The 27,235-nt window shown below is 60.6% G+C and overlaps 1 protein-coding gene across 4 annotated transcripts in view; it reads right to left on the bottom strand.

The window, feature by feature from the left end:
• Positions 1-911: 911 nt before the first annotated feature.
• EVC2 (EvC ciliary complex subunit 2) overlaps positions 912-27,235 on the bottom strand; it is a 39,023-nt gene continuing 12,699 nt past the window's right edge. For 2 of the 4 annotated variants that reach the window (XM_055138339.1, XM_055138340.1), the window contains exons 9-22: positions 23,331-23,470; positions 20,880-21,204; positions 19,000-19,239; positions 17,758-17,933; positions 16,129-16,288; positions 14,834-15,288; positions 13,507-13,711; positions 13,137-13,259; positions 10,287-10,514; positions 5,525-5,739; positions 4,225-4,312; positions 3,572-3,765; positions 2,533-2,634; positions 912-1,907 (exon numbers count right to left, since the gene is read on the bottom strand). In XM_055138339.1, coding sequence (XP_054994314.1) covers positions 1,637-1,907; positions 2,533-2,634; positions 3,572-3,765; positions 4,225-4,312; positions 5,525-5,739; positions 10,287-10,514; positions 13,137-13,259; positions 13,507-13,711; positions 14,834-15,288; positions 16,129-16,288; positions 17,758-17,933; positions 19,000-19,239; positions 20,880-21,204; positions 23,331-23,470 — 2,922 coding nt within the window. In that variant the 3' untranslated portion in view covers positions 912-1,636. Of the gene's footprint in view, positions 1,908-2,532; positions 2,742-3,571; positions 3,766-4,224; positions 4,313-5,524; positions 5,740-10,286; positions 10,515-13,136; positions 13,260-13,506; positions 13,712-14,833; positions 15,289-16,128; positions 16,289-17,757; positions 17,934-18,999; positions 19,240-20,879; positions 21,205-23,330; positions 23,471-24,889; positions 26,368-27,235 lie in introns of those variants that run through there. The other 2 variants (XM_055138342.1, XM_055138341.1) reach the window with 2 other exon arrangements.

Genomic DNA, 27,235 nt, shown 5'->3' with positions numbered 1-27,235 from the left:
GCCACCGGAACGAGGATGGCATGGCCCGCCCGGGTGTCACCAGATCTGCAACCGAGACTCCCCGCTAGGGCGGCACAAAGGCTGGGTCTCGAAACAACGGGGGCAGGCTCCTTCCTGGCCCCCGGGAACCCCGAGGGCTGCCAAGAGTGGCCCTGAGAGTGACTCTTCACCCCACAAAAGGCCACGATTACAGGGGAGGTGTGGAGGGAGTCCTGGCAGCCACGGCTGGACGATGGGTGGGGTGGAACTCCTGCCTCGCTGCGGTGTCCGTGAGGACGATGGGGCTGAGCAGCCTTCAGGGCCGGAGCCACTCCCCTGCAGGACGTTTTCCTGGGGCCCCTCACCCCTTCCTGGAGACAGGTTCCCTCCCCACCTGCAGGAAGGCCTACTGGGCCTAGGCCTGGGCCACCCCCCAAGGACCCTCACTGGCCTCGACCCAACAGGTGGATGCCAGAGCTCCGGCGGGCACTGCAGGGAGCAGGAGGCAGCACCTCTGGCAAACATAAGCGAGCACTGTTGGGGGTCCAAGAGCAAGGACACAAAAAGGACGAGGGGCCAGGGCCTCTCGTGACCCCCGCTGTGACGCGCCCTGCCCCTCCTTCCAACACCCTGTATGAGGGGTAAAGGGTGCTGGAAGAGAGAGCGCAGCGGGAAGGGCACTTGCCTTGCACGCCCCCGACCCAGGTTTGACCCCCGGCATCCCACAGGGTCCCCTGAGCCCCGCCAGGTCCCCTGAGTGCAGAGCCTGGTGTTACCCTTGAGCATCACTTGGCATGGCCCAATAAACCAAAAAATAAAAAAATAAAGAAAGGGCGGGGGTTGGGAGCAGTCTCCCCTGTGGCTGGCCCGCAGCCCAGAGAGGCTGTCGGAGGACCCAGCACGCGTGGAGCAGTCACAGACTCAGAAGAGCGTCGCGGGGGAGGTGTTTATTCTGGAAAGATCCGGACACCAACAGAGCAGGGACACACACGGTGGTCAGGCCAGACCCTGCCAGCCACACTCAGCTGGGCAGCTGGCGAGGGGCCGGGGCGGGGGTCTCCTCCGGACTCGAGCAAGGCTGCCTGAAAGCTGCCGTCCCGGGCGGCCGCTCCTGGCCCAGGCAGCATCTTGTCATTTTCAGATTCAAGGGCGGGACCATCGGCAAAGTCTGGGACCCCAAGAGCTGGGGCCGGGGGTGCAGGCAGGGATGGGGTCTTCAGTCTCTCCTGCCTGTGCCAAAGGATCTGCAAGCTGCACACTCACACATGCATGCACACACACATCATACCTGCATATATACACACATACCTGCACATACACACATGCACACACAGGCATACCTGTACACAAATGCGCATACACACTCACATGCACACATAGGCACACCTGCACATACTCACATGTACAGAGGCATACCTGCATACGTGTGCATACACTAACATGTACCCATATATACCTGCACTTATACATGCACACACTTGCAAACCTGCAAACATTCACATGCTTAGACATACCTGCACCCATGCATACATAGGCATACTTGCACTCACACACACATACCTGCATATACACATACCTGAACACACACACACAGACACACACACACACACAGAGGAGAAGCCGATTCTGTGTTTCAGCCCGTGCAGAGGTGCCCCCACTAGTCCAGGCCCCGGGCCCGAGCAGCACTCTTGGCGTTGAGGAAGTTCTTCTTCTTTCTCCGGGGCGGGCCATGCAGCGAGAGCTCGGGCTCCTGCGGGTTCCGGAAGATAAAGAGCTTCTCGCCCGTGCTCAGGGACTCCACGGCCTCTTCCCCCAGGATGGACACGGGGGCCACTTGGCCGAGGGGCTCCAGAGTCAGGTGCGGCCAGCTGCCCGTGCCCGAGAACACAGCTCGGTCCCTGAGCGGGGCGCAGGGCCTGCCCAGGATGCTGGTAGAGAGGAGAGCACAGCTTCGGCTGCGGAACCCCGAGGCCCGCACCCTGCCCCGCTCCTAACAGGCCCGAGACCCTGCTCCCGAGAACACCCTGCCCCCAGTTCCAGGCCGAGTCCCCTCCTCAGCCTGACCTACACGTCCTCCCATCTGAGTTCTGGGGCACTCAATTTTCTCTCCTGCCTCTGGCCACGGGACACGGGGCAGTGCTTCCCCGGGGAAGACTCGGGTGAGGCATGCCCTGGACACCCCCTACGAGTCCCCACTGGGGGGCACTCCCCCACCCGATACGAACCTACTATTCTTACTTTCAGAAACGGTATCGTACCCCCCCAGGTCAGCTACACCCCAAGCTGGGTGACAGCCCAGGGAACAATTACCCTGGGCAAGGGGCAGCGCCCAGCTGGACACGAGGGAAGAGGGAGAGAGGACCAAGGGCTGCCCCAACCACCTTCCTGGGAACCGAGTTTCTGATCGCTGCTCCGGGCACTGCGGAGGCGCGGGCAGGGCAGGGAGAGTCTGCAGCCCTGCTCCTGAGGGGGCCCCACGGGAGATGACGCGAGCACCCCCTGAAGTCCTGGCCGTGCCCCCCGCAACATCCCGCTCCCGGGAGGCCCCCTTACCTCTCCTTCCTCTGCTGAGCCCAGCGCATCCTCTCCGCCCCTCTGCTGATCAGCTCTCCCTCGAGTCGGCTCTCCAACCCCTGCCACCAGTTCCCGTGCTTCCTGCCGGGAAAGGGGCGCGTAGATTCTGAGCGAAGGTCCGGCTGAACACCGGAAACGGACGGAAGGTGACAAGCTAAGGCGACTTCAGCTGAGAGCGAGAGAGCAGGCTGGAGAGAGAGCAGAGTGCGGGAGGGCACTTGTCCTGCACACGGCCACTCCCAGGGGAAAGTCAGGAGTAAGCCCTGAGCAGGTGGCCCTCCCCAGAAAAGGAAACTCAAGACAACCAAACCTCCGAGCACTTCCTCCGCCCAGGGCCACTGGGACTCTGTCTCCCACTGGGCGTGGACGAGCAGAAGGGACCCCCAGTGTCGTGAAAAGTTTCCACTGTTCGCGCTTCTCTATGCTGGTCACACATCACCTTCCCTGGCCCGTCTGAGGCATAGTCTGTGCCCTCTGGGGCCCTTGGGGCCCAGGGCACACACCGGTCATAGCCAGCGTCAGTCAGGCAGAAGGATGCATGGAACTTTCTGGAAGGGCTCAGGCTTAGGCCCAGTCTAGTCGGCTGCTGAGTCACCTCTGCCCGCTCTGCCAGCTACACAGGCGGGTCAGGCCAGGGCAGGGCCAGGCCGGGCGAGGTCTGGGTCTTACTGGAGCAGGAAGGGTGGGCCCCTACACCCGCCCAACTCTCCCAGGCTGCGCCAGCTTTCTCTGGATCTGCGTGCAGCTAAGAAGCCCCTTTTGAGGCCAGGGAAGAGCCCTTTTTTCCCAACATCTCCTGGCCCATGCGCACACGCCATCTCTCTGGGATGACAAATGACCGTCCCTCAGGTTCAACGAAGAGCACGTCCGTCAGAGAAACAAAGGCAGGAGGTCGCCCTCAGCGCTTGTCTGATGTAACGAGGCAGCCCGGTTAGAACTGGATGCCCTTGCCCTGGGCCGATGCAGTGCCCACTGGGGAAGCGTGGGCAGCCTGCTGCCGTGCAGAGTCCACACTCACCTCTGCCTGCCCGAGTCGGCCTGCTCCCCGCTGGCGCCCTCCAGCGCGTGGTCGGGATGCTTCTGGCCCCACGAGTCCAGTGCGGCCAGCAGCTCGGGCTGCAAGGCGGTGGGCAGGGCCAGGGTCAGCAGCCGCTGCAGCGTGCCCGCGGGCACCGAGCTCAGCTTGGACAGGTAGGACGTCAGCCTCAGCTCCTGGAGGGTCAGCAGGGAACTCAGCATCCACAGCGAGCGGAGGGGATCTGATACTGCACCCCCCTGGGCCCGGGGACGAAGCTGTGATGGGGCTTGCCTACACCCTTGGCTCTCGGAGTCGGCAGAAGACTCGCAAGTAAGCAGCAGACACAGCGACAGGCCGCTGGGCCCCACGCCCATGGCCACGGGAGACACTGCGGCAAGGCCCGAGTCTCAGCAGCCCTGCCCAGCTGTGTCCTCGGGGCCACGGCAGCTGGACGGTTTGCCGGGGTGGGACGGGCCTGAAACCACTCAGGGCACAGCTGACGGCTCCCACCTGGCCACCAGGCTGGCCACCGGGTACAGCACTCACCTGGCCATCAGGCTGGTCACCGGGTACAGTGCTCATCTGGCCATCAGGCGGGCCACCGGGCACAGCGCTCACCTGGCCATCAGGCTGGCCACAGGCACAGTGCTCACCTGGCCATACAGGCTGGCCACTGCGTCCATCTCCATCTTCTCCAGCAAGTCTTCAAGCACGACCCAGTCTTGCTGCTCCTCTCTCAGGCTGAAGGGAGGACGAGCCCGTGTGAGGCCAGCTGCAATGGGCAGGGGCCCGGAGACCACCCCGTTCCTCCAATAATGAAGATTTGCAGATCAACCGTCTCGGACTGGCCAGGAGCAGGAGCTGTCCCCGGCCCACCCCGCTCAACACGACCGGCACCTGGCCCCTTGTGGCGTGAGCCGGGCAGAACCACTTCCCAGAGAACAGGCGGCCCGCCTGCCCCAGGTCCCTGGGAGCTCCCCCGCCCCCAGTAGAGCTGGCATCTGACTGGCAGGCCCAGAACGTGGGCACGCGCCTGCCACACGTCTGCCGGGAAGGGCATGTGCCTCAGGGCCACAGCCCCCACCCCCAGCCAGGCCCTCTGAGCACTGAGCACGTCCTGCCAAGCACTGAGACGCGGCCCCTCTGTCCGACTACGTCCAAGGACAGCAGCCTGTGTGTTTCTCAGGGGCAGGGCTGTCCGTTACAGGGGGCTCTGCCCACGGCCCACTCGCCGGGTACAGTTCGCACCTCGCCTTTGCCCTCAGCGTCACACTCACGGTGGGAAGCTTCAACACCGGGCATAGCCACACTCTCACCAGGACCCATGGCTGAGTCAGAAAGAGGGAGACTCAAGGCACAGTGCCTCCGGCTCGGAGTCTAGAACAGGGGCGGCCAGTGGCCCTGGGGAGGCCGCACGCATGCGGACAGAGGCAGGAAACAGGTGGGAGGCTAGGGCTGGGGGAGGCATCCCGGCCTCCTGCATTTTTCCCATAATTTCCTGTGATTCTACCACTAGGGGCCACACCCGGCAGTGCTCAGGAGTTTCTCCTGGCAGCCTGGGGGACCATATGGGATGCTGGGGGTGGCCCCTGACCAGCCGTGTGCAAGGCGAAAGCCCTATCTCTGGCCCCGACAACTACTCTTCTAAAGTAGAAATTAAGTGGTCAGAGCTACGGGTCGGGTGCAAAGGGGCAGAGCTGAGCACTGTGCAGAGAGACCCAGACCCCAAGAATAGAGTAAGGTGCTCAGGGGCGGGAGAGTGCTGAAATCAAGGTCTTGCCTTGCTCCATCCGGGTGGCACCACCCTTGGCCCCAGCACCGCAAGGGGGCCCTGAGCTCCGCTGGGTGCAACCAGCCTCTCAGCCCCTAACCATGGGCTGTCCCAGGACTCAGTGATGCTGGGCAGTGGGAGAAGAGAGGCACGTCCGACGGCGCGGGCGCCCCGGGACCCACCTCTGCTGCTGCTGCTTCAGGAGCGTGGGGCGCTGGCTCAGCGCTCGCTGCAGGGCGGCGGACAGCTGCCTCTCGGAGTCTGGTCCCTCGGGCCCCTGCAGGAGCCGCGGCCCCTCCGCCGCCCACTGCTGCTGACTGGCCAGCGCCCGCTGCAGCCCAGCCGCCTCCTGGAGCGCCAGTTTGTCCTCCAGCCTCTTCTCCAGCTCCTGCAGCTCCTGCACACACACGGGCGGTGGCACGACGGTGATCCCAGGAAGGCTCGTCGGTCAGCCAGACCCCTGCACACCGCTCGCCCAGTGCCCTCTCCCCCGACACCCTGCCCCGGCCCAAACCTCCTCCATCTAATCAAATAGATGGGAGATAGCTATCGTGTGTGTGTGTGTGTGTGTGTGTGTGTAGAGAGACAGAGATAAAGAGATAACTGGGCAGGTAGCTGGGAGATGAATAAGCATATGAACGACTGATAATTTGGGGCTCTTTTTAGACACCTGGGCGTCAGGGCTGAATGAGACAGGGCATGCACACTGCAGATTCACAGAGCAGAGCGGGGTGCACAGTTGGAATGGCCGTCATGGATTCTAGATGGACGGAAATCATGGGTGGCTTCACGGAGGAGGAAGCTACCTGTGCCTGGTCTCTGAGTCACCAGGGGAAGTGCAGAAGCACTGTGGGCATAAGTCTGACCGCACCTCCAGTGTCCAGGGACCTAAGGTGTGGGGGCCACGGGTGGAAGGGGTGGGGTAGCGGGAGGAGGGGCTGTCCACAGCAGCCTGGAGCTGGGCCCTTGGAGCACAGTATCAGGTCCTGCCCCTCTTGAGCACAACAGACCTGAAAATATCTCAGGGCCGAGAGAGGACGCTTGGGGAAGGCGCCTGGCCCCAGAATAGTCGCAGAGCACTGCTAGGTGTGGCTCTCCTGCCCCCCAGCCCCCCAAAATGAAAATATCACAGGTGGGCAGAAGGGTCGACACTAACACAGCGCCCTGGGCACACCCCGGGTGCAGGGGAGCCAACCGAAGCAGCCGCTTCCTGCTGATTGTTCAGGTCTGGACTCGAGAGAATGGGCAAACTGGGGCTGGAGCGATAGCACAGCGGGTAAGGCGTTTGCCTTGCACGCGGCCGACCCGGGTTCGATTCCCAGCATCCCATATGGTCCCCCAGCACCGCCAGGAGTAATTCCTGAGTGCAGAGCCAGAAGTAACCCCTGAGCATCGTTAGATGTGGCCCAAAAAGGAAAAAAAGAAAAAAGGGCCAACTGGGCAGCAGACGTCAGGAGGGGGCTGGTCTGGACCGAGGCACCAGTGGGCAGCGGGCAGCAGGGCAGGACAGAGCCGCACACTGAGACGGAAACACAGAGATGCTGGGGCGGGGGGCGGCAGGCCGGCGCCGCTGGGGAGACCCCCTGGTCGGGGGAGCCATCGCTCCGCACACCTGCCCTGAGCACCACCTGGCAAACGCCCGGGTCTCACAGAGAGCCTCACTCTCTCCTGGAGCGAGTCTCTTGGGCGGTCTCCTTGGGAGCCGTTCCATTGCGTGCTGTCTGATCCTCCTGGCTGCTGAACCGCTTAGAGCCCGCCCCCAGGGCAGTGCGGCCTCCCCAGCAGGACCGAGCTGCAGGAGCAGTCTGTCAGGTGGCGCCAAGGGCAGCGTGGCTTCCCTCCAAAGGCGAGCGGGGAAGAGAGACGCCCACCTCCCCCGTCCCGCCAACCTCCCCGCCAGAGACCCTCCACCGCCTCCTGCTCAGGGCCACGAGGCCTATGCTCCAAACACCAGGGGAATGCAGCCTGGAGGAGACTCTGAGGGCCCCTTACACACGCAAAGGGGGGACACTGCGGCACCGTGATGACAGGGCGGGGCAGGAGCGGCCAGGGAGTGTTTCTGGGCTACACTGGATGCTTCTCCAGGCACTGCTGATGAGCGAATGATCCGGAAAGAACAACTCTGCCTCAAGCTGAATCCACACCCTGGGTCCTGTCCCCCTGCCATCTCCCCTCTCCCCCCACAGAGGGGCCTCCCGTGAATGGGGCTCGAGTACAGTAACACACTTGGCCTGTACATGGTGTCAACATGTAAGGCTGCTTTTTCCCTTCTTTCCACTATAACTCCTTGACCTCCCTGCTACGCCCTGTCCCATAAGTCACTCCAGGGGAGCTGCTGCAGGGATGCCCGTCCCGGCATCAACGGGCTCATCTCTTAATTTGCTGAATTTTGCAAACGTGCACTTTAACGTTAGACCAACGTAGTATTTTGGGGGGGAAATGCAACCTGGTCGTGCTATGTTAATTTTTCATTTCTTTAAAATATTTCATTATTATTATTATTATTTATTTTAAATTTTATTAAATTTAAACTTTTTAAAATTATTTTTAAATTTTTATGGGGGGTGGGGGAGAATTTGGGCCAGCTCTGTGTTTAGGACTTACTCCTGGCTCTGTGCTCTGGGGTCTTTCCTAGCAAGCCAGGGGGACTTTAAGCCGAGATGAAGCTCTAATTCTGATAGGCCACTCAAAGCTCCTTAGCCCCTAGACGAGACCTCTGGCCTCTTGTATTAATCTTTTAACTGCTTGATGGATCATTTTTAATAAATTTTGCTTGTAAACTAAACCACCAATTTCACAAGCATGAAACTACATTTATGTCTGAGCTGTTCTTTCTAATACATTTCTCATCCAGGGCAGATGAGTTTTACCCAGTGGACTGATGACGATCACCAACTGCTGGACATCAGGGATAATCTGCATACGAGGCCGGGGAACATGACCACTGGGCAGGGGGACCCCCGCCATCAGCTGCAGGAAGACCCTGGGAGCCAGAGCATGTGTGAAGCTCTGAGCCCTTCCTGCTGTGGCAAGAGGATCCAGATTTCTTCCTTATTTGCCTCGATTCTGAGGTCTCGTGGTTTTTAGTTCATCTCAAATCCACGGACACGAACTTGCTGCTAGAATTCTCGTGTTTTTAAAAACCCACTGAAGGGGCTGGAGTGATAGCACAGCAGGTAGGGCGTTTGCCTTGCACGCGGCCAACCCAGGTTCAATTCCCAGCATCCCATATGCCCCCCCCCAGCACCGCCAGGAGTAATTCCTGAGTGTAGAGCCAGGAGTAACCCCTGAGCATCGCTGGGTGTGACCCAAAAAGCAAAAAAAAAAATTTAATAATAAAAGCCAGCTGGAGCTATGGTTTTGTTACTAGTTCTGATATCACTTGCTTGTCCCTTATCTCTTTTTTGAATGACCAGTCTCATCTGGGATTTGTGAAATTTAACTTTTTTACACAATTCAACTTCTCACTTTTAAAATTCTTCCTACAATCACATTTTTAAATGATCTACACTCATTTTATTTCCCCATATCCTACAGTGTCATTGGTTATTATCTCCCCCGATTTCTTAGATGATATTTGCCATGGATACTTTTAATATAAATTTGAGGCATAAAATTCCCTTTAAAATCTGCATTGGCTGAATCCCACAAAATTTGATAGGTTGTATATACATTACTTTACTGTTTTGTGCATTTTTAGATTTCCATTGTGGTGTGTGTGTGTGTGTGTGTGTGTGTGTGTGTGTGTGTGCGCGCGCGCGCTGGGACCAAATTCAGCTGTGCTCAGGGCTTATTCCTGGAACTGTGACCAAGGATCACCCCTGGTGGGAGTCAAGTACCCATATGTGGTGCCAGGAATCCTCTGGGATATGCTGTAGCAAGGCAAATGCCTTCCCCACTGGACTCTCTCTCCAGCCCCACTACGGGCTCCTTGGCCCACAAATCACTCAGAAGTTATGTTTCAAATTGCCACAGACTATTTATAGTTCGAGCGGGCACTAGTAACGTCTCTCATTGTGAGACTTATTTTTACTGTTTTTGGCATATTCAATACACCACAGGTAGCTTGCCAGGCTTTGCCGTGCAGGCGTGATACTCTCAGTAGCTTGCCGGGCTCTCCGAGAGGGGTGGAAGGATCAAACACTGGTCAGCCGCATGAAAGGCAAACGCCCTACCACTGTGCTATCGCTCCAGCCCCTAAAAAACAGATTTAAGCTTAACAGTCCTTCTTGAAAAGGCGATCAAAATATTGCAGAATTAGTTATTTTAAATTTCCCAATGCCCGCAGAAGAACAGGCCTACAGCGCTGCTGACCACGGGCGCCTCTGTCACCCCAAGTGGAGCCTCTCAAACGTACCATCGGGTTTCTTGCTTCTCTGGACTCAGCCATCAGTCTCTGCAGAGACACGCTGAGTTTCCCACGTGATGGTCCGTTTATCAACGTCTTCTGTTCTACCACTGTCCTTTCTTTTTCTTTCCCTTACATGCACACATGTTTATCACTGCCCTGTGCTCCAAATGAAAATATTTCCTCGCACTGCTGTGACCTTTCATTCCTGTGACAATTTCATGAGTCCTTATTTTCCCCTTGCATCCCGGCCCCCGGCAATACTAATCGGCCACTGCCCCGCCCCTCACCTTGCCTTGCCTCTTCAGGTGTTCAAAGGCTGTTCCAATTTTTGTTTGCTTGCCTGTTTTTGCTTTGGGGCCACACCCGGCAGTGCTCAGGGGACCCGAGATTGTGCCAGGGATGGAACTCGGGCGGGCCATGCCCAGGCAAGTGCTTACCCCTTCTCTACCTCTCGCCAGCTGTTCTGATTATCATCAAACTCAGCCGACTGATCGTTTTTGTTGGAGGATCTGCCTCTGTCTCCAGTAAGTCAACCGACCCGGAAGCAGTTCATGCCCAGGGCAGGTCACGGGGCTGCGGGCACCCACACTCACCGGGCAGTGTGAGTCCAGGACTCTGGTACAGGCCTCCGAGGTCAGGGCCCCGGACGCACTCAGCTCTTCCAGGAGGAGGCCCTGGATGCTCAGGAGAGCACTGCAGGCCCACAGGGTACCGGCCGTCCACGCCACCTTCTGGAACTGCAGGGACACCAGCGACTCGGCGAAGCAGCCCTCCTGGGCCTCCAGCTGCTGCAGCCGCTCAGCCCGCAGCTCCGCCCGGACCTGGCCAGGGCGGCAGGAGACAGGGGTCAGCGGGGACCAGGGCAGCTGAGCACAGCACTGGCTCGATCCAGTCCTGAGCAGGGCCAGGAGGGGCGTCTCCATCGCCAAAGGAGCTGCAGCCCCCCGGATGCAGGCAGGCAGACGGCGAGGGCCCCGATGGCAAGGAATTCCTAGCGGGAATAAAACCAGTAGGGCCGAGGCCTGGTCAGACCCTCACCGGGCACCAGCCACAGACCCCGGGAAGGCTGGGCCCCTCCGAGGGAAGCTCCGGCAGGAACAGAGGGCCAGAAAGGAACTCCAAAGAGGACCACTGACCACTCCCAACTCAGCCCCCTTGCACACCGCCCTAGCGACGGATTCTTACCTAGGCAGAAGCCCCACGTGGGAGCAGGTTGGAGAAACTCTCTAAAAGGGTTTCTTCTAGAACAAAGAAAGGGCGTGCAGACGCCACCCGAGCCCACGTGCTGCCTGTGCCCACGTGGCCGCGCACGTGTATCACCCCCATCTCCCTGCTTGAGATGTGGCTTTTCCTGCTTCCATAGCTAATGCCAAGGTGTGTGGAGGGGCTCTCTCCGCCTTTGGAGAAGCCCGCGTTCTCTCTGTTTCTCTCTCTGTCTCTCTCTCTCCTCGCTCTCAGGATCTGTCTCTGTCTCTCCTCACTCTCTGGCTCTGTCTCTGTCTCTCCTCGCTCTCTGGCTCTGTCTCTTGTCTCTTGCTCTCTCCCTTTTGTGCAATCACCGTGAGGTAGCTCATTACAAAGCTGTCCATGATTTGGCTTCAGCCATCCAGTGTTGTGTTCTCTCCTGAGTGTGACTCTCTCACTTTCTCTCCCTCTTTCCCCATCCTAAACCCTCCAAATAAAACCTATTTTTCCTTCACTGCTTGTCTACTCCTGAAGTTCTTTTCTGTGAGACAGGACGAAGGAACCTGGAAGCCCCGTGTCAGGCCTAGGAATGACTCTCACCCGTCCTAAACCTCCCAGCCGGCCCTGGGGAAGCAGAGGGGGACAGGGAGGAAGCAGCGGTCTCTCTCCTTCAGCCTCACAGAAGCCATCCTGGGGGCCGACCTCACCCCTACTCACCCCCCAGGGCTGAGCCAGGGTGGGGCTGCCCTGCAGCGGTGGGTGTGTGGTGGGGAGGGGTCCAGGCTGTGCAGGAGGGCCCGTCTAAACAGGACTCCCCTGTGCTTCCTTTCTTCCCCAATGAGTTGGGGTCTGGGGACCCCAAGGGGCTTCGGAATCTTCCTGGCTGTCTTCTGAGGGGGGACCAGATGTGGCGCCAGGGTGAACACCCAAAGGCCTCGGCCCTGGGGCCCTCCAGCCCGCCTGCTTCCCTCCCGACCACCTGCTTGCAGGGATCCAACACAGCATATCTCCCCACAACCAGCTCTGCTCCGCCTCCACGGGGACCTCCAGGCCCATCCCTGGGGGTCCGGCCCTCCAGGGCTGCGCAGGAAGGCCCAACCTGTGGGACGCTCACTCCAAGAAGCCAGGCGCTCTCGAGCGGTTTATTCAGGCAAATCGCTACCTCAGCTGCGAGGCGCGGGTACTTCTGCACTGTAGTACTTTAAGCACAATTTGCTTTTTGGCGTGTGCCGGGACAATGAGGTTTGGAAAAGGCCAGATTCTCCTTCTGAGCCCCATTTCACCGAATGGGGCTTTGATGAGCCCCCCGGGGCTAACTCCCTGGGGAGAAGGCTTTCATCCCTGGCTGAAAGGACTGGGGAAGGAGGCAGATTTGCATATCTAAGAGGCATTAGTGACAGACTTCATTAAATATTCAAGCCACCTAAAGTAATAAAATTCATTTGCAAAACAACATGTGGCCTAAATACTCTGATTTTAAATGGGAAATTCAAACCCACCCAACCAGTTTCCCGCAGCCTGCAGCTGAGGGAGGGGCCCCGGCTACAGAGGCCGGGAAGCCACACAGCGCCACCCCACCCGGGCGAGCACCCCTGACGGAGTCCAGACCAGCCAGTGACGCAGGGTCCTCTCCCGGGAGACGCTGCCTGTGCGCCCGTGTGCGATCCCGGCACTGGCTAAACAGCTCCCATCTCTGGGCCCGGCGGCCCCGGGGCCCTCCACACTGAGTGGGTCGCCCACCCACCCACCAAAGCACAGAACAGAAATCAGAGAGGAGACAGAGAACAAGTAGGAAAGCTAATGCTCACCCCGGCCTGGCCTGACACTGGCTGTCACCAACCCTATAGCTGACCCACCCCACTCACCCCTACCGCTGAGCACTCCACTCTGACCCACCCCACTAACCCCTACTTCTGAGCCCTCCACTCACCCCTACTTCTGAGCCCTCCACTCACCCCTGCCTCTGACCCACCATACTCAACCCTGCCTCTGACCTACCCCACTCACCCCTACCTCTGACTCACCCTAAATCACCTCTGCCTCTGCCCCACTCCACTCACCCCTGCCTCTGACCCACCATACTCACCCCTGCCTCTGACCCACCATACTCACCCCTGCCTCTGACCCACCCCGATTCATCTCTCCCTCTGGCCATCCGTTCATCCTAACCCTGCGCGTGCCCCTCGCACCAGCTCTCCTGCCTGTCCCTCCCGCCCCCGTCTGAACCAGGGGCACCAGGACGTGGGGCCGTGGCTGACCTTCTCCAGCAGGTCTTCGGGGGGCTGCTCCTCGGAGAGCCGGACCTTGTCCTCCAGGCGCCTCTTCAGCAAGTCGGCCTTGCTCTTGTTCCTGGATCGGGTCTTCTTCCCCTTGGCTGGGTGCTGGGGGCGGGGAACTCTCAGGACCGGAGGGCCCCAGCCCCTCCCTGCGGCCCCCCGCCCCCGCCCGGCTGGGGGGAGGGGCACCCGTGATAGTCCTGGGAGGGCTCTGGCGGGCAGTCTAGGCCCCGCAGACAGGGGGCCCCAGTCGGGCCTCCCCGGGCCCGGCACCCGGCCCGCCAGCCTCCCCCATGCTTGGACCACCCCCCAGCAGGGCTCTGCGCCCACCCGTGCCACCCGAGGCACCTACCTGCAGCTCAGGGGCGGCCAGGGCCTGGTCCAGCTTCAGGGCCTCTGCGTCCCGCCAGGCGGCCAGGAGGCGCCGCTGCAGGGCGCGGGCGCGGATCCTGGGGAGCGCCAGGCTGCGGTCCATCTGCGCGAAGCAGCCCTGCGCCTCCCGCCGCAGGCCCAGCAGCTCCTCCTGCGACAGCGAGAGGCAGGACGCGCAGAGCTGCCTGCGCGAGACAGAGGCGGCGGTGGGCACCGAGCAGAGCAGGGCGGGAGGGCGCGGGGCGGGGAGCCAGCCTGGCCCAGGACACGGGGCGTGCGGGGGGCTGAGCCACGGGGGCCGCGTACTGGCAGCTGGCCCTGGGGTCTGCGGGACAGGGAACTGGGGTCCTGCCGCTGGGGTGAGGCCGATGACCAGCGGCTGCAGTCAGGACACCTGTCCCGGGCCGGGGCTGGAGGGACGTGACCCCTGGAGTCGAAGCAGAGCCCCTGAAAGGGTGACGCACAGCCCCGGGCCCAGGGACCTGTGAGCGCAGCGGGGCAGGAGCACCGCTACGAGTGTGACTGAGAAGGGCCGGAGAGGAAGCCCTGTGGTGAGGGCCCCCCCCACACGCCCGACTGAGTCGACTCCCCCAGCCCCCGCCAGAGCCACAAGGAAGCCCTGAGCACAGCCGGGGTGGCCCAAACACGACACCCAGAACAGTGAGCCAAGTGCTGGACCCACATTTGTCCTAAGCCTTGGGCAGCCCGGCCTCGGTCCCCAGGAGGCGGGCACCAGGGGCAGGCCTTGGCACTGCCCCGTTTCTCCGTTCATCCCACAGGGTTCCCCGCGGGCAAGCACAGGGGCATCCCGCCCTCCCCGGCTGCACAGACAAGCTCCCGGGCACCCTTGGATCCAGAATGGCCACAGCAGCCCCAGCAGGGGGCCGGGCCAGCTCCCGGGGGCCAGCAGGGGCAGGGAGCTTGTCTAGAAAGTTCTCCAGTGGAACCAGAACTGGACCTTGCAGGCTGATGTGCTCTGCTCCACCAGGCTACGCTACATGGTCAGTCACGTGAAGGCCAGGCGAGTCCCCGCAGTCACGCACGGGAAGGCCAGGCGAGGCCCCGAGGTCACTCACGGGAAGGCCAGAGTGGGCCCCGCGGTCACTCACGGGAAGGCCAGAGTGGGCCCCGCGGTCACTCACGGGAAGGCCAGAGTGGGCCCCACGGTCACTCACGGGAAGGCCAGGCTAAGCCCCGCGGTCACGCACGGGAAGGCCAGGCTGGGCCCCGCGGTCACTCATGTGAAGGCCAGCGTGGGCCCCGCGGTCACTCACGTGAAGGCCAGCGTGGGCCCCGCGGTCACTCACGTGAAGATCAGCTGCTCCCAGTGCCTCAGCTCGGCCTGTTCCTGCACGGCGGCCTCCAGCGCGTCGTCCTTCAGCCTCTGCCTCACGCCCTGGACGCCCTCCTGGCCCCTGTCGCGCTCCTCGGCCTCCAGCCGCGCGGCCCGGGTGGCCATCTCCTGGCCGTGCTCCTCCAGGATCTGCTGCAGGAACAGCCATGGCGCGTTGCGCTTGAGCAGCTCCTGGGTCATCCCCGAGCTCTGCATGCGCCGCAGCTCCTCCGTGGCCCTCTCGGCCCGCGCCAGCGTCAGCGCCCGCAGCTCGTCCAGCGCCGCCTGGTCCAGGCGCTCCTGTAGCTCCTCCAGGGCCGCGCCGTGGTCCGCCAGCAGGCTCCGCCACTGCTCCAGGTACTGGCCCACGTCCTCGGCCGCCCGGAAGGCCTCGCTGAGGGCCAGCTGCTCCTTCCGCTGCTCCCTGTGCTGCGAGGGAGGGCAGCCGAGAGGCGTACTGCTCGCAACACGCCTCGAGGACCCCGGGGACACGCGCGGCCCGAGGCGGGGGCACGGGACACACGTGGCCGGAGCCACAGAGGACGCTGTGGCTGGAGGGGCGCAGACCCCACTCAGGGAGCTGACTGTCTCCACTGAGACGCACGGTCTCAGCCAACATCCTCGCCCCACGCTCCTGGGTGAGATGGATCTGATCGTGGGATCTAATCATGAGCCCCACGGGATCTGGTCATGGGATCTAATCCTTAGCTCCACCGGATCCACTCGTGGTTCTGATTATGGGGGATCTGATCACGAGCTCTGTGGGGTCCACTCATGGGATCTAATCCTGGTACCTGATCATGGGTCCAATCATAGTTATCTGACCATGAGATCTGATCGTGGGATCTATGACCACTCAGAAGAGCAGCGTGGCTTGGTGAAGGACGTCCTGCCTGTGGGGCTGGGGATAAGGCTCTGGGGCAGGAGTTCACCCAGACAGATCTTTGCTATTGCTGCCCAAATCCCGAGATCCACGACAGACAAGTAAAAAGAGGAAGTCGGAGACGGCACAGTGGGCAGACGCCGCCGTCCCGTCCCCAGCACCCACATGGCCCCTCGCCCCACCAGGAGGGTCCCTCAGTAGAGCGAGAGTAAGCCCCGAGCCCCGCGGGGTGGCCCCAAACCATCACTGCTCTGAGCCTCCAACTTTGCTAAGGTACGAGAGATCCCCGACCCGCCTTCCAGAAAGCCAGTGCCAGCCGAGCGGGGGGTGACGCCAGGCGCGGCACCCGGCCTGGGTGCTCAGCAGTGAGCACGGGGAGCACACACCTTCTGCAGCGTCTCGCGCCGACTCCGGACAAGCAGCTTCTGGCGGAGCTTCTTCTTCTCCTGCTTCAGGTCACTGTCCAGCTTCTGCGTCACCGAGAAGACTTCCGTGTGGACCCGCTCCAGCAGCGCCTCCGTCTGCTCCTCATCCAGGTACCCGGCTCTGGGGGAAACAGACCGCGTCTGTGCCACCACCGAGCAGCCAGTCTGAGCCCGGAGGGGCAGAGCCGGCAGCCGGACACGGCTGCGCGCAGGAAGGAAGGGGGGCCGGCGGCGGGAGGGGCACAGGGCCGCAGCAAAGGGCGTCACCGGGCAGAGACTAGGACGTGGACGGGAAGAGCAGGGTCTGAGGGGGAGGGCAGGGCCACTCCGGGTGGGCCGAGCTCCAGGGCCCCGGGCCTGGGGAAAGAACCGGGCCTGCTCAGGGTGCGATGAGCACCTGACGGGGAGCGGGCTTACGGGGTCCGGCCAACACTCATCTCCACGGCGGTGGCGCTGCTCAGCCTGGTTTGGCCCCAACAGAGCAAGTCAGAGGGAGGAGGAATGTACCCCCTTGCCCTGCCCTGCCGCTGAGCTGGGACCCTCGGCTCTCGTCCTCCTGCCTTTAGAGGGGGACGATGTCCCCGAGGGGCGTCCAGAGTGGAAGTGGATTTCACCACTGGCCTTCCAGGGTCCAGCACGTGCACTGGCGCCTCAACACTCTCCCCCCGCCCGGGTTGGCGGCTCTCCGGGGAGCACCAGGCGGACTCCCCAGGGAGGCTTCCCGAAGGGGTGCAGAAGCGAAAGAAGGGCCGGCAGGGAGGGAGGTGTCTGGGGACATATCTGTGCGGCCACTCCAAGCAGGACTCAGAGAGGCAAAAGGCCCGGCACCCAGGCACTCTCCGCAGGCGTGAACATGACTCAGCGGCAGATTCATTCATTAGCACCTCCGGGGAGCGCCTGTCTGCCTCATTTGCACCTTGCAGAATCCTCCGGAACAGAGCCAGGCAGCTGGCCACGGTCCAAAGCAATTCTGAAAAAGTCACCCCGAGATGGCCCACGTCCCAGCACACTTTCACCCCAAGCTTCTGTCTCTCAACCGAGCACACACCTGAGGTTCTCTGCAGGACCCCTGACACCCTGGGCGTGGCCCCTGGCTGGTCCTGATGCTGCCCCCCCACCCCCATCTGGAGCTGTTTCAAGGCAGATCTGCAACACTTTGTGGCTGCCTCAGAGGCGCTGCCTCGGGGTGGTCCCTGGGGACCCAGGCAGGCAGGGACAGCGGGCTGAGCATCAGCAAGATTCCCCAGCTCTAACGGGCCCCGGGGTCCACTTAACTCAGTCCGGGGTCGCGTGGGTGGTCCCGGAGCTCAGAGAGCAGCTCCCAACACCCCCATGAGGCTGCCCCTCTGGCAACCGGAGAATCCTCCAGACGGAGGTCAGGAGGCCGGAGATCCAGCAGGGGAGGCCTTGCCATGCGTGCCGCTGACCCCCGGCCAGTGCCTCCCTGGCACCCCTGGGGTCCCAAGCCCTGTCCTGTGTGACCCCTGAGCACTGGTGAGTGTGACGCCTCAATAACGAAAGCCAAGAGCACAGCGCCAGGAGCAGAGGTAGGACGTGGCTGGGCGGAGCGGGGGGCTGGCTGGGACTCACCTCTCGTGCTTCTGGATGAGGAGGCTGAGCTGGGCGGCGGCCACCCGCAGCAGGCCCTGCACGCGGCTCTCGGTGGCCTGCATGCTCCGCACCAGGTACTCCCGGTGGGCAAAGCGCTTGCTCAGGTGCCACCGCTTCCTTGCCTGCAGGAAATCCATCAGCTCCTCGACATCCTCCTGTCAGGAGCAGCAGGAGCAGGCCGGTCACAGCGGGAGGCCATCCCGACGGGGCCTTTCTGGCTGACCCACGGGAACGCGAGCCCAGGACACGTGCCCCCCGCCCCTGACGAAGACGAGGAAGACAACGACAAACACCCCAGAAACCAGGGCTCGAGGCGGAAGTTCAGCAGAACCACACACGCCGCCGCCCTAAGAAACAGCACGTAGCGTAGGCCGCTCCGCCCCACAGTCAAACATAAAACATTCAAACATCCTCACCCCACACCAGGAGTGAGGCAGCACCCACGGGGCCCCCACACGCTGGAGCCTGAAGCCAGGGCCGTGGCGGGAAGAGCAGTGAACACGGGCCCCAGAGTCAGCCCAATGGAGACGCCCTCCCAGGCTGGCTGGAGGCCCCGTGCCCTGGACCAGCGTGGCCCTAGGGCCCACGAGCCCTGCACCCACGCTCCCTCGAGGGACGGACGGCCCTGGCGTGGAGGGTCACTCGGTCCAGCTCCAGGAGCCAGCAGGGAAACCGCTCAACAGCGCAGTGATGCCCAGGGGTCTGCACCCACAGACCGCCGGGGAAATTGGCCGAGTCTTGCTTTAATGATGCACTTCAGAGTTTCAGTGGGGAAACTGAGGCTAAGAAACCCCACAGCAATGTTCACAGCCTCACGGACCCTTTTCATAGCCATTCAGAGGTACTTTTTCTGTCTGGATGAGTCACACTCACCCTCCGGCTTACATGCAGACACAGACCCCACCCGCCTGCCCCCCACACAACACCTGCGTGTGCATGCGTCTGTCTACCCGGGCCCTGCGTGCACGGTGTGCACGGCACCAGACGCCCTTTCCATGGCCTCCGTGACGGATGAGCCTCTGGCATGGGTTCCTGATCGCCTCCCCCCAGCCCCACTTTGCAGGAGGGCAAACTGAGGCTCCGGCCATCAGGTCTCTCGAGTCACTGAGCCCACACAGCTCTCGGGCTGCCCCGGTGCACTCCGCCTGAGGCAGCAGCACAGGGACAGGCCAGGAACCGGGGCGGCAGCAGTGCCGACACGCGGCCGGCGGGCGGCGTCACCTGGATCTGTGTGTAGTCCTGCAGCAGCGCCTCCGCCAGCTCCGGCTGCAGCTCCCCTTTGCTCACGGCCCCTCGAATCTGGGCAAAAAAGATGCTGTGCAGCTCGCTCCTCTGGAAGACGGCCAGCTGCCGGCGCGCCCGGGCGAAGTCCTCCTCCTGCCGCAGCGCCAGCGCCTGCCGCAGCTGCTCCTGCTCCAGGCCGTGCAGGCTCCTCAGGAGGCTGCTGCACTCCGCCGCCGACTGCGGGCGGGACAGGCCCCGTGAGAGACCGAGGCAGGCACACACGGCCCCACACACACACGCCACACGCGCTCCCATGCCCGTCCCCACCCCCGGGGGCCTGCAGATTTGATGGGACTCCCCATCCCTCACAGGACGCAGGAACGTCCGAAAGCGTTTCCGCCATGACGGTCAGGGAAACCGAGCACGAGGGACTGTTTCAACTGCCTCGGCCGCGCTGTGATGAAGGAAAGGATCCGGCAGAGGCAAGAAGGGCGGGGAGGGCAGCGGTCGGGGTTGCAAGTCATGGTGGGCACACAGCAGCACCTAACGAGGAGCACACGGGCACGGGCGTGCGGGAGGGGCAGGGCTGGACTGGCCTTCCAGCTCTTTATTCATTTACAGGCTTTGCTGCTGGAGTTGGCTAATTTTCTACAAACACACAGAAAAGTATCAGCAGGCTACTCAGACCTGTCACACATTCTGTTTCACTTAGTTTGTTTGTTTGTTTTGTGTTTTGTACAATCCCTAAAAACTGAAAAGCCACCCTCCGCTGATGGACCAGATTAGCGCATCCGGGCAAGAGAGAACTCTGGCTCTGGTTGGCCGGAACATCTCCCAGTGTTTTCCTAGATCCCTCACTGCCTACTCGAAAGCCACAGAGACGGTTTTCTAAAAGAATTCGAACACATGGGATGGACAGCTATGCAGATGAACCAATGAGGTGTTGGATGGTGGACGAGTTGGCAGGAGGGTGAATGGGCAGATAAGTGGACGGACGGGTAGCTGGATGCTCTGGTGGGTGCTGGGTGGATGGATGCACGCATGAGAGCACAGATTGATAGTAAGGCTGGGAAATGTGTGGGTGGAGGGAGGGATGGTGTGGGTGATGGGTGCATGGAAGACTGGGCGGATGGATGGGCGGAGGGATGGATGGATCAGTGGGTAGGTAGGTGGGTGTGTGGACAGTTAAGTGGGTGGATGGATGGATGGATGGATGGATGGATGGATGGATGGATGGATGGATGGATAGATGAAAGAACAGACAGATGGATGGGCAGATGGATGGGCAGATGGATGGGCAGATGGATGGGCGGATGGACAGACGGATGGATGGATGGATGGATGGGCGGATGGACAGACAGATGGATGGATGGATGGATGGATGGACGGACAGACGGATGGACCGATGGATGGACGGATGGATGGCTGGATGGCTGGCTGGCTGGCTGGATGGATGGATGGATGGATGAATGAACGGATAGACGGATGGACCGATGGATGGATGGACGGATGGATGAATGGGTGGATGGATGGGTGGATAGATGGATGGATGGACAGATGGATGGATGGATGGGTGGATGGATGGGTGGATAGATGGATGGATGGATGGATGGATGGATGGATGGATGGATGGATGGATGGATGGATGGATGGATGGATGGACGGATGGGTGGATGGGCAGATGGATGGGTGGATGGACAGATGGACGGACGGATGGGTGGATGGATGGATGGATGGGTGGGTGGATGGATGGATGGGTGGGTGGGTATGAATAGCTGCAGAGAGGATGGACAGAGGGTGGTGGCTAGCTGGCCGGGTGGCTGGGTGGACAATGAGAGCTGGAGAGGGCCTCAGAGTGCCCTGCGGGGCCGCCTCACCCGCTCACTGACGTGCTTCAGCACCTCCTCGGCCTCCTCCATGGCCGCCATCTCCCTCTGGTACTGGTTTTCTGTCTTCTTCCTGCTCTCCAGGTCGCTCTCGGCAGCCAAGGCCACCATCTTCCGGTCATACTCCTCCTGGATCTCCTTCTCCAGCAGCAGGAACTGCGCCTTGAAGGCGGCGCCCATCCTCCTCTCCACTTGCGGGGACACGTGCCCGTGGCTGCCCAGGCTCCTCAGCAGCAGGAAGATGATATCTTTGCTGACTCGGGTCCGACAGGCCTCCAGCTCCGAGTCAGCCCGGTTCAGGGTTGCAATCTCCAACCTGGAGACGCAAAGGCCAAGGGAACTCGGTATAGGGGACCCCACAGAGTCCAAGTCTGACCGTCCTGTGAGCGAGGCCCTTCCCCCCGCTTGCTCGGACCCTCCAGCCTCTGGAGGCCCGGGACAGGGCACTCTACAGTGGCACGTGTGCAGCGCCCTGCTGGGAACGAGAAGGCGCTAAAACTAACCCAAGACGCCATCGTGGTTAACAGGCGCCGTGGACAGGGAGCCCCGGGAGAGGGGCAGTGGGGGTCCTGGGGGGCTGTAAAACAAAGCTGGCTGTCTGCTCCCAGCTCAAAATCAACTACAGACACGGAAACTTAATATACCATGGTATCCTGGCTGCGGTCCAGAGGCAGAGAACGGGCGATAAAACTGGGGAGAGTGGATCCAGTACGGCCTTTTGTTAATACTGATGCGCCAATACTGGTTCCCTGGCGGAGACCAGTGCTCCCTGGTCACTAAGAGGTAACAGGGAAGAAGCAAGCCAGGGCACGGGAGGGCTCTCCACACCACCTTCTTGATTTTGCTGCAAATCTACAGCAGCTGTGAAAATCAAGTCCACTGGGAGAACACACCAGTGGATCAAAGCCACCTACGGGATGCTAACTGGGGGAAAATAAAGCAAAGGACCAGAGAGGACGGGGTTAAAGAGCTTTCCTTGCACACAGCCAAGCCCAGCTCACAGCTGACCACAGAGTCCGCCAGCCCCACCAGGAGTGAGCCCTGAGCACACATAGGAGTGAGCCCTGAGCACAGAGATGAGAGTGATCTTTGAGCAGAGCCGGAAGTCAGCCCTGAGCACTGAGCCAGGAGTCAGCCCTGAGCACAGCCAGATGTACCTCCTCCTCCCCAACAAACAAAACACACCAGAGAAACAAATTTGTGTTCGTCCTCGAAACTCTGGCACGAGCGGCTGCCTGCGTGGCTGATCAGACCCTCCCTTGCCCCCTCCTCTGTGGCGCCTCAACACCCACGGGCTGTGCCGAGGCCAGAGGGGTCTGGACCCCCATATGGCCGCTCTGCACTGGAATGGGGGTGGTCAGGCAGCACCCCTGTGCACCATCCCGGCGCCTCCTGCGGGACAGGACGGGACCCCACACTCCATGCGCTGGACACGGGTGGGCGCCCCCAGGACTAAGGCGCTCGAAGCTGCCACAGGGGAAGGACTCAGGCGCTGGGGTCCGGCAGGCCTGGGGCTGGCCGAGGGCAAAGGCCCCTTTCTCTCTCCAGAGCCACACACAGCTGCCGCCTCCCTGCCCCTGCAGGCAGAGGCCCTCAAAGGCCATGGGGGACACATCTGAGGAGACGGGAGAGGCTGGAAACAGGACTAGGAAGGCGGGGCGGCCACCCGCGCGAGAGGAAGGCCAGGCCAGGGGCAACGCCAGGCTCATGGTCCGCAGGGCGGCAGGCGGGGGTGGCGCGGCGCCAGGCGGACTGGCTCTGGCCCCCAGCCCTCGCAGAGCTGGCGAGAAGACTCCCTGCTTACCCAGCTGTCTGCACAGGCCGCTGGGGCCACTCACGACGGCAACGGTGGGCAGGGTCCAAGTAAAGGAACTGGACTTAGGTCTGCCGCTCTCACGCCACCGGACGCCGGCCTTTCCAGAGCCCACTGCCCGCGCCCACCCTCCGCCACACACCGTGCTTGGTCCGTGTGGGGGGAGGGGCGGGGCCACAGCCAGTGGTGCCCAGGGACTGCCCCACGCTCCAAAGTGACCGCTGCAGTGGTCAGAGGACTGCATGCAGGGCGGGCACCACGGCGGGTCAGCCTCATGCCAGGCGCGTGCCGCGGCTGTCAGCCCACCCGTCCTCGCCTCGCCTCCTCCCTCACCTCCTCATCCCAGGCCCGAGCTTCCTCCCACGCTTCAGCACACGTGTGAGTGGCCCTCGGCCCTGAGAAATGCTTCTCTGACATTCTTGAACAATGTCCTGGACTCCCAGCGCCCAGCGGGCCCGCAGCCCAGTGCTCGTCAACCTCACGAGGTCACTCCTGGGCACACAAGCTGCTGGTCAGCCACAACCGCCCAGCAGGAAAGAAATAACCGCATGAATGGTGCGTAGGGCCACTCTGCCCTGGGCCGCGGAGCAGACGGCGTGGGGCTGTGGACGGCCGGGCAGGGCACTTACTCCTCCAGGGCCTGGAGCATGCCCTCGGGCTCGCCCGAGGCCAGGATGTCCACCATCTGCTCACTGAGCGCCAGGTCGTCGCCCACGCCGTCGGCCGGGGAGAACTGGGAGTGCTCCGGCCTGCCCTCGGGGTGCTGGGCCTGCGGGAGAGAAGGAGCGAGTGGGGCTTGCAGCTGCCCCCCCCCCGAAGGCCAGGCGGGGATGGCGGGTCAGCGGACAGAGAGGAAGCTGCCCCCAGCCGCGGGGGAGCGTCGGGGATGCCCACTCTCGTCAGGGCAGGGGCTGCTGTGAGTGCGATGGAACAGCTGCGGCAGGAAGGTCCCGGAACCCGTTAGAGCTTCCAACATTTCTTCATCACACGATGATGCCACCATGATGCCACCGTCATTCCGTTACACCACCGCATTAGCCACCAGCAGCACCGTCACCACCTCTCACCAAGACACACCGCTGTCACCATCTCCCGCCCTCCCCTCACGCATCACCAGCGGCACATCAGGACCCCGGCTCCAGTGCTCAGTGTGACTATCCCATCACCCGTATGACCCCATCACCCACACATTCCTTCCCCATCCTCATCAGGATCGTCACCATCCGCACCGTCACCCCTCCCCACCACCAGAGCATCGCCCACTCACCCCTCCCCATCACCGGAGCATCGCCCACTCACCCCTCCCTATCACCAGAGCATCGCCCACTCACCCCTCTCCATCACCAGCATCACCCACTCACCCCTCCCCATCACCAGAGCATCGCCCACTCCCTCCTCAGCACCACTCCCGCCTGTCTCTATCACGGCATCGGCCCATCACCATCTCATGCCCTTGACTCCGGCGCCCCTGCCGCCCTCCCTCCTCACTCTGCAGCAGAATCACGGTGGGCAGGTGGCCCCGGCAGAGCAGGATCTGGCGAACTTCTCAGGAGGACAGAGAACTGTCGGCGGCAGGACCCCAGCTGACCTGAGCCTGCCCCTCCAGCGGGCGGGAGGAAACTTCCTGCTCTGTGCTGCTGCTGGGAGGGGCCGGCGGCAGGGCAGGGGTGCTGAGCCGCCTGAGGGAGAAGCTCCCAGGTGTCTGGGCAGGCACGCGGGCGAGGCCTGGACGTGGGCGGTGCTTGGTCACTCAGGTCTCAGCCGTCCCCATTAGGTCACCCCCTTCCCCAAAGGCTAGTGAGCGGTGGGGCCCTGCAGAGGGTCAGTGGCAGAGGCCAAGTCCAAGCCCCAGCACCATAGCCCACAAGCACTGCCCCCCAGAGCATCTCTGAGCACGGACACCCAGCGTGCAGCCCCCACAGAGCCCACAGGCAAGCAGGCCCCAGCACTGCAACAACGATGACAGCAGGAGAGAAGAGAGGGAGGTAAGGGAGGGAGGGGAGGGGAGGGAGGGGAGAGTAGGGGAGGAGAGAAGAGGAGAAGGAGGGAGGAGGGGGGAGGAAGGAGGGAGGGGAGGAAATACAGGTTTCCTGCCTCAGTGAAGTCCAGGGAAGGGAAGAAAATGGCATTGGTGGAGGAGTGGTCACTCTGGAGGGTCATGGAGTGAAAGGTGGTATAAAGTGCCCACCAATGGGACAAGCTGGGGCAGGAGGGTGACTGGACAGTAGCAGAGGTGAGTGGACACTGGTGAAGGGATGGGTTTTGGAACACTGTAAGCCTGGAACTCCATCAGGAGTAAGTTGGAAACTTTGCAATTTACGGTGATTCAATTAATAATAGTTTTTTGGTTTTTTTGGTTTTTTAAAAGCAAGCACAGGGTTTAAAATGAAACTCTAGACTGTGACCCTGGCAATTGTCACCGGAGTGCAAATGTCTTTTCTGGGTGGTTTCTGGGTCCTTGGATCGACACCCAAGAGGGGAACTGCTGGGCCATATCACTTGTATCACTTGTCATCCCGTTGATCTTCGATTTGTTCGAGCGGGTGCCAGTAACGTCTCTGTAAGTCCCTGTCGCTTGCTAGTGTAGCCCAATGATATCTGCTTGCTCCAAGGAACACAAAGAGCCTCAAACCATTAGTTCAGGGTTTTGATGATGAAGTCTGATCATCTTGTTGGTGGGCGGCCACGCGGTCTTTTGATGTCCCATGGAATTTGGTCGGTAACAATTCTAGTCCAGCGGTCGTCTCTGAATCACATTACATGTCCGGCCCATCTGATTTTTGATGCCTTGGCAAACAAGACAGCGTCCCTGATTCTTGACCATCGATGGGGGTGAAACTACGAATTCCTTCTCTCACTTGAGTGAAACGTGATACTTCAAGCATGGCTCTTTCCTCTTTGGGATACCGAATAGCGTTCTCATACTATTTTCGTAGGGCCCAGGTCTCTGAGGCGTATGATAAAGCAGGAAGAACGGTGGAGTCGAAAAGATGTGCCCAGAACCGGAGGTTCTTCATCCTCTTAACCACTTCCAGATGCTCCTGAAAGCGTTCCACACTGCTCTCTTCCTCCTGTACAGTTCTGGCACCAAGTCATTCCTCGAGCTGAGTTCTCGACCCAGGTACACATAGCTGCTGCATTCAGAGATGTTCGTTCTGTTGAGAGCAAATGGAACATCAGGGACTAGTTCGTTATTCATGAACATTGTTTTACTGAGGTTCAGCTGCAGTCCGACCTTTCCACACTCACAGTTGAAGTCGGCCAGCATTTGTGCCTCTTGGCTAATGTTTGGTGTTATAAGAATGATGTCATCTGTGAAGCGAAGGTGGTGTAGTTGCCGACCGTCTATCTTCACTCCCATTCCTTCCCATTCCAGTCATCGCATGACATTCTCGAGGGTGGCACTGAAGAGTTTCAGTGAAATGGTATCACCTAATGAACCCCTCTCTTTACGTCAATGATCACTTCCTTGTAGAATGGTGAGATCCTGGTGGTGAATCCATAATACAGCTCGTGGATCTTTTTTTTTTTTCTTTTTGGGTCACACCCGGCAATGCACAGGGCTTACTCTTGGCTCTGCACTCAGGAATTACTCCTGGTGGTGCTCAGGGGACCATATGGGGTGCTGGGAATCGAACCCGGGTCGGCCGCGTGCAAGGCAAACGCCCTACCCGCTGTGCTATAGCTCCAGTCCCCAGCCCGTGGATCTTTCTATAGCCATTTTGAGGTCTTTCGCCATTATTTGTTGCTGTCTGTAAGCTTTCTGCAGCTCATCCTCAAGCTCGCTGATTCTGTCTTCGGCTGTAGTCATTCTGCTGTTGAGGGCATCTAGTGAGATTTTTATTTCATCTACCGATTCCTTTATTTGTGAGACTTCCGTTCGAAGGTTTGAAATTTCTGCTCTCATTTCTTCTTGTATTTTCTTGGTAGACCGTTCCAGCGCTTCATTCATCTACTCCCTTAATTTATTGGATGTCTGTTCCATATTTGCTTGGAGTAGGTCGACTCTCCTCCAGATTTCCTCTCTGAATTGTTTATCTGAGAGGTCGTAGATGTTGGGAGACTCTTTTGAGGTTTCTAGTATCTTTTCTTCTCCCTCTCTTCGTGGAGGGGATTTTCGCTGCTTCTTCATATTGTTATGGAAGTATAGGATTGGAACTTTGTAGGTGTTTATTCCTACTACCTCTTGCTGAGAGAAGGAGGGGGCTCTGTTTGTGCTATTGCTGATGGCAGCTTTATTCCTATTATAGAAGTCTTCCTTACACTCAGCCTTTTCTTTCTGATTGATGTTGGGGCTTTAATGAAGACTTAAGGCTAAGTTGTCTTTACAAAAGCTTGCTAAGCTTCTCTTATTCACTGATAATTTTTCTAAACTCAGAGCTGATAGGCTAGTTTGCATAAGTGAATGAGATGTGTTAAAGCGATTTTCAAAGCAAGAAGACGATACCTAATGTGCTAAGGTAGGAAATAATATCTGCGGCCGCGTTAGCGGCCGCTGCTCTGGCAGGAGGCCACGCCCCTTTTAGACCACGCC

This window comes from Sorex araneus, chromosome 5 (assembly GCF_027595985.1).
Source record: "Sorex araneus isolate mSorAra2 chromosome 5, mSorAra2.pri, whole genome shotgun sequence".
NCBI classification, from domain to species: domain Eukaryota; kingdom Metazoa; phylum Chordata; class Mammalia; order Eulipotyphla; family Soricidae; genus Sorex; species Sorex araneus.
The sequence above is the reverse complement of the archived record's forward strand: the minus strand, read 5'-3'. Positions and strand labels throughout refer to the sequence as shown.